The sequence below is a fragment of the Panicum virgatum genome, chromosome 5K (genome assembly GCF_016808335.1).
Source record: "Panicum virgatum strain AP13 chromosome 5K, P.virgatum_v5, whole genome shotgun sequence".
NCBI lineage: Eukaryota > Viridiplantae > Streptophyta > Magnoliopsida > Poales > Poaceae > Panicum > Panicum virgatum.
Genome location: NC_053140.1, coordinates 13,454,667 through 13,465,886, shown reverse-complemented (window position 1 = coordinate 13,465,886; position 11,220 = coordinate 13,454,667). Strand labels below are relative to the sequence as shown.

The 11,220-nt window shown below is 43.8% G+C and overlaps 1 protein-coding gene across 1 annotated transcript; it reads right to left on the bottom strand.

Annotated features, from left to right (window-relative positions):
- Window positions 1–491: 491 nt before the first annotated feature.
- LOC120706474 (serine/threonine-protein kinase-like protein At5g23170) lies at window positions 492–2,480 on the bottom strand. Its single transcript, XM_039991133.1, has one exon. The coding sequence runs from the start codon at window positions 1,978–1,980 to the stop codon at window positions 703–705; it is 1,278 nt and encodes a 425-aa protein (XP_039847067.1). The 5' UTR covers window positions 1,981–2,480; the 3' UTR covers window positions 492–702.
- Window positions 2,481–11,220: the final 8,740 nt, after the last annotated feature.

The window sequence follows — 11,220 nt, the reverse complement described above, 5'->3', positions numbered from 1 at the left end:
GAGCTTGCTTTCATGCCCTGTCAGTGCATCAGACACTAGATTAACCTCCACACACCTCCTCCCTTTCTTTCTTTCTCGCTCTCTTTCTCCCTCCCTTGCAAAGTATAAATCAGATTCAGATCAAAGAGCTACCGGCCTGCAGCTTTTTCTACTGTTGCATGCAGCATGCGTGCAGGGCAGTTCAGCAGCCGCCAGTGTTCACATAATGGCCATCTCATGGCTAAAGCAAAAGAAAAGATACAGATGCAGTGTCCTCCTGATGTTAGTCTACCATTGCTGCAGACGCCGTAGGCCTCATGCCATGACAGCACGGGTTCGTTTTAACTGAACCCCATGAGCTACCCGTGCCCAAATTGTCCAGCTACCTAACCTGCCCTGGTTGACGTCGACTGCTTCTCCCACATATTTTTATACACTACATGGCCAGATTTTTGGTCGGATGCTCTAGACTTGGCGTGACGGTGTGTACAATCATAAATACACAATGATAGTGAAACGCCATGGCTTCAAGTTGAAGTCAAAGACCAAGAAAAGCTGAAATTTCAAACATGAATGAAGTTTATGTACATCGGCTTCACTGCACATTCATATCTCGAGACCGACGTGTCTTCCACGAGCTGAACGATCAGTCGTCAGATTAATCTCGTAACTGCTCTGACCGTAACAGTCTTGTTCTGGTGATAACAGTAAAACATCGATGATTTAGCACCTAAGTAATGACAGCGAGATTGAATTCGTCTCGAATTGAAACCGGAAAGTTGGTTTTCGATGGATCCGCGGCGGCTCATTTGAGCGCGCCGCCGCCGCCGCTCGTGTCGTTGTTTGGACGCGATGGCAGCGCGCACGGCGAGCCCTCGCGATCGAGCGCGACGCCGCTGTCGGACTGTCGGAGTGCTCGGTGCACTCGACCTTGGTCGCCCTCACCCTCCTGCTCCACCTCACACGCTGCCCCCAGGACGCGATGCGCTTGCACGCCCGCTCGACCACGCCGCGGCGGCGGCGCCACCCGGCGCTCTCGAGGGCGCCGTGCAGCTCGGACGCGACCTCGGCCATAGCCGGCCGCCGCTCCACGCTCTCCGACACGCACCGCGCCGCCAGGGCCAGGACGCGGGCGACGGCGCCCTCGGCCCGCGCGGTGGGCGGCGCGGCCACCCTGGCGTCGAGCACCTCCCGCGCCCGCCCCGCGGCGATCAGCGGCGCGGCCCAGGCGACGATGGACGACGGGCACGCGCTCACGTCCATCACCTTGCGCCCGCTCACGAGCTCCAGGAGCACCACACCGAAGCTGAACACGTCGCTCTCCGGGCCCAGCCGCCCCGGCTCCGTGTAGCACGGGTCCAGGTACCCGATCGTGCCCGCCGGCGCCGGCCCCGCCGCCGAGCCTTCGTCGTCGTCGCCGCCGCCCTCCTTGCTGAGGGCGGTAGCGGCGACCCTGACGGCGAGGCTGAAGTCGGCGAGGCGGGCGCGGCCGTCGCGGCCGAGCAGGACGTTGGCGGACTTGACGTCGCGGTGGATGATGACGCGCGGCGCCGCGGCGTGCAGCGCTTGCACGGCGCGCGCCACGTCGAGCGCGATCTCGACGCGCCGCGGCCACGGCGGCGGCCGCGGCGCCCGGTGCAGCAGGTCGTGGAGCGACCCGTTGGGCACATACTCCATGACGAGTAGCGGCGGCGGAGGCGGAGGCGCCGCCACCGCCCTCTTCACCCCCGCATCCGCCGGCGCCGGCCGGGCCACGACGACCCCGACGAAGGCGACGATGCCCGGGTGGCGCGGCGCGGCGGAAAGCACGGCGATCTCGTTCGCGAGCTTGGCCTCCCCCTGCGCGTGCGACGGCCGCTTGACGGCGACGGTGGCCGTCCTGCTGCCGCCTCCCCGCAGCCTGGCCTTGTATACGCTGCCGTGGCTGCCCTTCCCCACGAGGTTCTTGGCCGCGAATCCGCCCGTGGCCGCCTCCACCTCCTCGTACGAGAACTCCTTCATGGCGTTCCTTCCAGTGCCTGCTCCCTCGCTGCCGCGCCTGCACGTAGTGCTGCTATGGCTGAACCTGAAGGAGAGATGCAGTAGGGGGTTAGGGGTTGGAGAGCTAGCTAGCTAGCGGCAATGGAAAGCAGTTTGTTAGCAGCAAGCAAAGCAGCTAGGCAGGGAATAAAGGGAAAAGGGGAGGCAAAGAAGAAAGGTAAAGGCGGCAGCAGGGATCATCAAAGGAAGAGGAGGGTGTGGTAAAGTCGATCATTGCAGTTTTTTTTGAGAGAGAAAAGGATTGCAGTAATCTATAGAGAGAAGTGATGATGGTGCTGATGTTGCTTGGTCCCCTAAAGAGCAAATTTTAATTTTGTCTTCTCAAGGAAAAGGCCCCAGCAGAAATTGTAGAGAGAGAACAAAACCTAACTGACCAAGAACAAGCAAAGGGAGGAGAGCTAAAATGGCTTTACATGCTGTTTCCCTCTTGTTATTTTCTTCTCCCTCCCTCCCCTTGTTGTTTCCCCCTCCATTTTTTCTTTTTCCTCTGCTTGTCTCCTCCCCCCCACCCCACCCTCTCTTTTCTTTTTTCTCTTCTCTCTCTCCCCCCTCTCTGTATCTCTCTTTTCTTTTTTCTGTTGTCTTCTCTCTCTCTCTCTCTCTATTGTTTATTTGACAGATGCTGCATGGGAATTCTTGGACCAGATATGTGTGGAGATCATTGGAGTGGTTGTGCTAGACTGCTAGCCACCGGAAGACCCTCGCAGCAAGCGAACAAATCCGCAGCAGAGAATGTTTATCTGTCAGAAGGGAATGTGTGCAGGTGTGGACCGTGGACTGGTTGGGGACTTGGACTTGATGCCGTGAAAAACAGTAAAACACAATGCCGTCCTTGGGAGATGATCCCCATCTGATGAACCCTAACACACCAATGCGTGCAGCATATATCGATCACCGCCTGCTGGAAGCAATAAAGTTTGTTTTGTCTTAGAAGATAAGAAAGGATCCTAAACAATAACAGACACGTCCTAGACATGTAGGAGCCAGCAGCTTGGCTATCCACCTCTCAAAAGTTCTCTTGGGATATACTTCAAGTAAAAAAAAATTGGCTTTTGGATAGCGAAGATAGTGTAGTTGTGCCGGTCAATCAATCTTGTTACGTGGAAAATTTGTGATCTATGATGAGAACCTAACTTCACGAAAATTTATGAGCATATCTATGATGAGCATTCCTGTTTAATTTGGACGAGCTCGGCCACAGTTTTTCACGTTGCATATATAGGGGCCGTTTAGTTCCCAAATAATTTTTTTTGAGTGTCACGTCAACGGTTTGACCAGATGTCGGGAGGGCTTTTCGGACACTAATTAAAAAACTAATTTCAAAACTCACTTGGAAACCACGAGACGAATCTTTTGAGGCCTTTGACCGCATCATTAGCACATGTGGGTTACTGTAGCACTTATGGCTAATCATGCACTAATTAGGCTCAAAAGATTCGTCTCGTCGTGTACATCCAAACTGTGTAATTAGTTTTGTTATTTAATTACATTTAGTGCTCTATGCATGTGTCCAAAGAAAAAGTCACAAATTTCGAGGTGAAATTTTTTGGGAACTAAACGCGGACACTTGAACTAAATATGCTAGAGTCACCTTTTCACGTTTAGTGTAATTTCTGAAATTTATTGATCTGTCTTGGGTAAATTACACTTACGATAATCAACTTTCAGAAAACTTTTGTTGCTAGATCCCATCACAAAACAACACATTTATTCGCATTTGGCATTGCAAATTGAGACTACATTTTCATTTTCATTTTTTTGCCGTGGGTAGCAAAACTACACTTTTGATACAATAAAAGTGTATTTTTATGAAATGAAATGAGCACACAAAAAATGAATGGGTAGTTTTACTATATGACCCAGCAAGAAAGGTCCTGTAGATCAGCTAATTCTTTAAAGTGAAGCTCTGCAATAGTTATTCTAGTCTATACTATAAAAGTTGAAACAATTAAAAACAATTCTCACCCAAAGTGAACCACCCTTACCCCTCACAGATGGTCCCACACCGCAGGTCCTAAGATGGTGGACAGATGAAAATAGCTATTTCTAAAATATTTCCACTCAAAACCTCCAACTTTTCTCACCATAGATCTCCTATGTACCCACCGTACCCACGTATTGATCTCATATGGAAAGTGAGAGGACTTTGATGTCGCCTAGAGGAGGTGAATAGACGCACCTACAACTTTTCACTCAAACGCAGCAGATAAAATTGACTGTCTGCCAAACCCGGAACTTCCGGGTTTCAAATCCGGAACTTCCGGATTTGGTCTAGACAGTAGGTGAACTCGGAACTTCCGGGTTTGTCAATCCGGAATTTCCGAGTTCACTCAGAACAGAGTGAACACAAGAAAAGTAGTGCTAAAAAATAAATATAAATTCAAACCCTAATTGAAGAGTCTGCTCAGAGAAGTTTCTTGAGCAGGTTCACGTAGATCCTGCACATACGAAACAACAATATCTCCAAGACACAAGTGTCTAATGGAGAGCTCCTCAAATCCACAAAACAAATGTAAATGCAACGAACACAATGATTTGTTTTTACCGAAGTTCAAATTCACCCCGTGCACCCACGTGTGAATTCTAGTCTCTGTTGAGGAAGCTTATATCGACCCCAAAGTCAAGCTATTTCCTCCTTCCACTATATGACCATGCGCCCTCGTGGCACAAGATCGGTGCTGCAACAAACTTGCCGCTGCTCACCACAATCCTTGGGAGCTAACCGGCGACGCCTAGCCGTCTAGGAGGCTTCACCTCCAAGAGTAACAAATGCGACTCACACAAATCACGGCTAATCTCAAGTGCTCAAGATTTGCTGTGCTCTCTAGTGCTCTCAAGTATTCACTCTCTCAACCCAACTCAAGGATAGACACTAATCACACAATCTCACAAAGAGATGCTTTGGGAGTACTATGGCTACCAAGTTTCTTGGGACGACCAGCAATGAACAGAATAAAGCCTGGAACAGCAGCCCACCAAGGAGGGGGCTAAGGGGTATAAATAGCCGGTCCCAACAAAACTAGCCGTTATGTGACAGTTAGAACCCGAAACTTCCGGATTCTACAACACGGAACCTCCGGGTTTTCAAACCAACTAGCCGTTAGTGCCACATGTGCCAAATCCGGAACTTCCGGATTCCAAACCCTGGCAGCAATGTTAAAATGTGTACGTGAGACTTTTGTGTCTCTCTCAACTCACATGGGCTACTTGAGCACTGAGACTAAACCAAAGACCATTGTGATGTATCCCTCTTGATAGTACGGCATACCTAAACTCAAGATCAAAGATAAATTACATTTCAACTTCTTGAGCTTCTCTTTTTCATCATATGCCGTGTGTTGATCAGTCACAATCTGAGGTGTGCATCCAACTTGGCTTCTTTACTTTGAGCACATCTTACTTGAGCTAGTGACCTTGAACCTTTATCTTTGAATGAAATCCACTTCTAGTTCAAGTCACCATCTTCACAATAAGATTCTAGAAAGATTGATACTTGCCAACATGAACACCACACATGACCAAGATTCTTCAAGTTGAACCCAAAGAACATTTCGTCACCCTAGTATTGGTTCCTCGGTACAACCACAATTGCCCTTCTCCAAGCTTAGTACTAGAAACCCATTCCCGAATTCCAACTCTTCATCCTTGCATCACATATAGCTTCATGTAGGCTTGTATCACATTTAACTTACAATGAAATCTATTTTGATCCTCAAGCTATTTTTCTTCTTCTAATGAATAATGCTTCTCAATGTAAAATTCTCCTTGTCTCTTAGAATTCTTGGACTTGATCATTATCGGTTTCCTTGCTCATGCCAAACCTTTGCTTATATAGCTTCTAGAAACTCGCCTTTCGATCCCATCCATTTATTCTCAAGAACCCTCTTGAACTCAAATTGATTTTTACATTATAATGAAAACCATTTCTTTCATACTTGCTTGATCATCAAATATCACTTGCAATTCTTATGACAATTTTTCCAATATATGAGACTATATGCATAAGCATACAACCTTGTCTCATTCTCAATACCTTGACTTGTCATTTTGAATTCCACTTACATCAACAAGCTTCATTTAGATATACGAATAATTTTTTTTATCATTGATACATATCCCAATTTCCATAGTAGCTATTGCTTGTTAATATTCTCATACTAGAACATGTCATTCATCTTGTCATATGAGCATATGTTTGAATCTTGATTCATTTCATCACATAGATTACAATTATGATAATCAATTCCTGCTCATATACTCAACAAGATAGTTAGTCCTTTAATTGTGGTGTCAATCAATCCACCAAAACACACTAGAGGCCGAAATACACTTTCAGAAAGCCAATTAGATACTATGAGCAGTTAATCTCATATGGAAAACCAATGAGCTACTATGAGCAGTTAGCGTACGCGGCCTCATGTTTCCAAATTTCCATGCACGGTGATCTCATGTTTCCAAATTTACACATGGAATCTACCGATCTCAATCGATCCCAGAGGTAGCGATTGCATAGGGTCATCATCACCGAGTTCGGCACCATCCGGCAGCAAGACGCTGCGGCGCGTGGCAAGCGGCCGCTCGTCCTGGCCTCATACGCCCTTCGCTCGCTTGCCGCGTCACCGTGCCACTGCGGCCGGAACCCCGCGGGAGCACGTAGCCATTGGGCGGAGCCAGCGGCCGCCCATCGCCATCGACACACGTGGCCGCCGGATCCCCTTTGCTCCCCGGCTCTATGGCGATGACGAGGGGCGTCGTGCTGCCGCCTGCATCAGTTGAGGCAGCGTTGTTTCGCGAGGTGAAAATTATTGAGATTACACCCTCGTGTCTTTATTCCCATGCCCTCTAGAATGCAGTGTCAAAATTTGTGACTGCAACCTTTTAATGTGCCAAATGCTACTATTTGTGCAGGCTCCTGAGAATTATTGAGCTTGTTGATGCACTTTCTGTTATAATTCAAAACCCTGAAGCCACAGTAAGTAATTTGTACCATATATCATGATGAGTTCAGTATTATTTACGCCTATTTGAAAAGGCACTCAGCTGCTATTTTTTCCTATGATAATTATTAACAAATTCTCATAAAGAGCAAGGAGCAAGAGCAAATATTTGCTTAGCATGGGCATGATATTATTACCACTTTTCATGTCCTGTTGCAGAATCATTAGAATTAGGTTGTTGATTGTTAAAGTAACATTGGCTGGCTGCTGCCCCGCCGCTGGTGGCCACCACCGAGGAGGATCGCGTAGCGGCCGCTGCACCAGCCAACAACGATCTTGCCGTCACAGTACCGTAGGAAGATTGAAAAATAGCAGACTAAAGTAGAGAAACAGTTCCAGGTAAATAGAACTGTCTTCCTGTTGGTAAATTCACAATTTCTCTGAATTTTCTTACAGAAGTTAGTCTCTTCAGATATGTGGCATAACGATGCCATCATTCATTCCTGACATGCTACATCTCCATCACACGCTAGCCTTCACATTGTCAACTAGCTGGTGTCTTGTCGTTCTTCCATGGTTGTGATCGATCTGGCCTGATTATTAGTATAGTTCAGGTGCGGCAAGGAATCAGAGAACTTGTTAGCTAGGCATTCTTCCTTATCGCCGTCAGGAGGCAAGGTTGCTAGCTAGGCGTTATTCCATATCGCCATCAGGAGGCAAGGCACGAGACACACGCGCACTGCAGTCGCGGCCGGCGCATCTCGGCCATCGTCAATCATCATATATAAATAATAAATTTTAGATTAGATTAGATTAGCTATATATAAAATAATATCTATTAATACTAACACATTAAATATAAGACGTGTCGGAGAAGATGATACCGGCATGTGTCGACTTGGTTGCTTCAAAACAAGACAATCAGTCAACTCTGGACACGTCAGAGGATGTGGAAATGCTAGATTCCACACCCGACATGGGTGCTCCTCATGGATCCATCCTCAGCCAAAGCATGATAACATCAAATGAAGTGATAGATGAGCGTGATAGTGTTGATGCACGTGATAGTCAGATGAATTCAGATTCAGAGAATGAGAAGAATCTGGACGACCTACTAAATTGTGCAGAGTCATTATAAGATACGAGAGTCTGTCGGCACAACAAACCTAAGAAGATTTCCATCAGTGTCATGAAAAACAAGGTATACATGCAACCTTTTATATTCTGCATTTTTTTATTGTAACTATCATTTGTGCTACCAATATCTCAAGGTTTTGAATCCAATTAATGCAGATTACATCTGCAATGAGGAAGATGACGCTATTATTAAATCAATCAGTTGCTGCGATGATGGTGATTGGCTTATTGTGAGAATTCATGACGCTATTATTAAATCAATCAGTTGCTGTGATGATGGTGATCGGCTTATTGTGAGAATTGATGACGCATTTGTTACATTCGACAACTTTAAATGTCTTCTCAGCCCTTCTGAGTACTTGAACGGAGATGTAAATACTATTTATGTTAAAAAAATTTCTTTATACAAATCTATATTTTTGTATGGTGATTCTAAACAAAATCTATTATTTAATTGCAGGTTATAAACACGTACATATACCTCATTAATTAGGGCAGAAAAGCATCTGCTGTGCAGGGAAGAATCCAGCATGTACCTAGAGAATACTCTAATTTTTTCTATTCTCCACCGCGATGGTATGAATAAGGATAAGCTTATTCCCAATGTCAAAGAGGACCCTATGGTGGAAAGGGTAAAGAAATATGTCGCTCATGACATGGTAATTATTATTTATTTTTATACTTGTATATAGTATATACTTGCTTATTGATTTTCATGTGTCATCTCATATATAGTGTTTCGCATCAACAGGTTTTTACTCCAATAAATATTAAATTATGTCACTGGTACCTTGCCGTCATCAATGCCAAAAAAAAATGTCAAATACAAATTCTCGACTCGATGGGATTAAGGTGTTGGTGACGATTTAACTCTTGCTGTGAGTATAAATTTATGGTGCATCTAAGTTAGGACATCAAATTCTTTTACACATCTCTGATTTTTTCAACAATTGCAGTTGCACGGCCTACAGAAACATATTGATGTGGCGTTAAATAGTGGCGTAAAGTTCAAAGTTTGCAAATGGCCTGACCTTGACGTGTCGCAGTGGCCACCAGATGAGCAATTTCATCATAGGATACAAATTGATGGGTAATTTTCCAATTATATATTTTATTCTTTAGCTTACCTTAACTTAATAATATAATAACATAATAAATAGTATACTCTAAGCTTTATAATTTTTTTAATTATCTGTTATATTAAATATTGTTTATTATCATGTGCTTGTAGTGTCTCATGTGGCCTGTTTCTATTAAACTTCATGGAATACTGGACAGGGGAAAGGTTATCTGACTCTTTTTGTGGGGTATAATATCTTCGTCTTCAGTAATTTGTTTGGATTGCATGAGTTGGATGCATCAGTAATTACGTGAGTATGATTGTGCAGGTCAACATGCAACATTTCAGATTCAAGCTAGCGGCCATCCTTTACGACTCACCGTTTAACACGGCAAGTAACTACATAGAAGAGCACAACATCAGAGAGGAAATATTCGATCCAAATGACTGTGTCATAATAGAACCGACATAGATGACCCAGCTGATGTGCTGCTACTACAAAGATACAGCCTCAGCGATTTGCAATTTTATCTTGTCCATAACTGATGAAGAATCTCTAGGGTGAGTGTTACCTCTGCTCTTTACGGTGCTTTAGATTTGGACTGCAATTATAGATAGAAAAAATGGTATTTTCTTGAGAATCAATAAATAAATTTTGTTTGCAGGAAAGAATGGGTGCGAAGTTCCAATCCGCACCTAATAAGCTTAAATCTCAGAAATCTTCAAGAAATACTTGATCCTAATCGGAGCATGGATATTGATGTTTTCAATCTAGGAGTGCGTTTGATTGCTTGCGATGAGACCGTTGTGATGTTTGAGCCGAAATGTCACCTACTAGATCTTAAGTTTTCAGTATGGTATTTAATTTATTATTAATTAATATTATTCTTACTATTACTACTTTATATGCTTTATATTTATATACATATAAAAAATATATTGCAAATATACTAACATAATATCCATTTACAGTTTGCCTGCAATTATAGACGCCATCCTTAATATCGTGTCAATCATAAACCTAAGGAATTGGCCATATTTTTTAGTGACAGGCCCTATAGTGCAATTATGTTCGAAGAATGTCAGCTCGTAAGTTCTATTCAAATTTCTTTTATGCTTCATATTCTTTTATGCTTCGTATATAACAACTAAAGCTTGCGCATATATTAACATCTACTATTCTAGGTTATCATACCTTTCTAATCGTGTGGCACATATGCATTTTTTGTACTGGACAGGAAGGCCAGAGTTATAATGATAGTTGATCCTTCACCTGTGCGTCAAAGTGCTGCATATAACCACCTCATCTTTTACTACCTTCCTCGAATACAAAAGGTTGGAAAAACATTTGATCGTGCCATGGAGGAAGTAGATCCCGCATGGAACGACGACATTTATGATTGGAATCCCATATTTCCTTTTTATATTCCTAAAACACTTGACGGGTAATACTTATTTTTTCCCCCAACACCCCTTTCTTTACATCAATAAATTGAAATGTGAAATATTTTGACTTGATAACTTTAAGTGTTCTTGGAAAATTTTATGATGTGTAGGAACTTGACGGGGTATATAGTCTATGAACTTATGAGATTGTGGGATGGACAACCATTCCAGCAAAGGCTCTGTATGGTTAGTAATTCAATCCATTAGATATTCTATATTATCACTCAAATTCTCCTTTACTAAAAATGTTTTCAATTGCTCTACATGATCCATTTGTTCTCAGAAAGTGGTTCCTAATTGAAGTTTTAAAATGCCATTTTAATGAGAGCGCAGACAACATCCCACAAGATATAAGAGCTGTTGTCTACTCCATAAGGAACATGGATGTCGAGAAGTTTTATTAAATTTCCTTTATTGTAATGCACACGTCTTATAGTATTTATTATTTATAGATAGATAAACAGGTATAAAGACGTACATCAAAGACATATTTGGCATCTATTCTATACAAACATGTAATATTTTTAAATACAATTGTTCTTTAAATACGTGCCCTGCGGCACGTGCATCTCCACTAGTTGTAATATAGTTTACGAAAAAGTTACTCTATATCTTCAACTG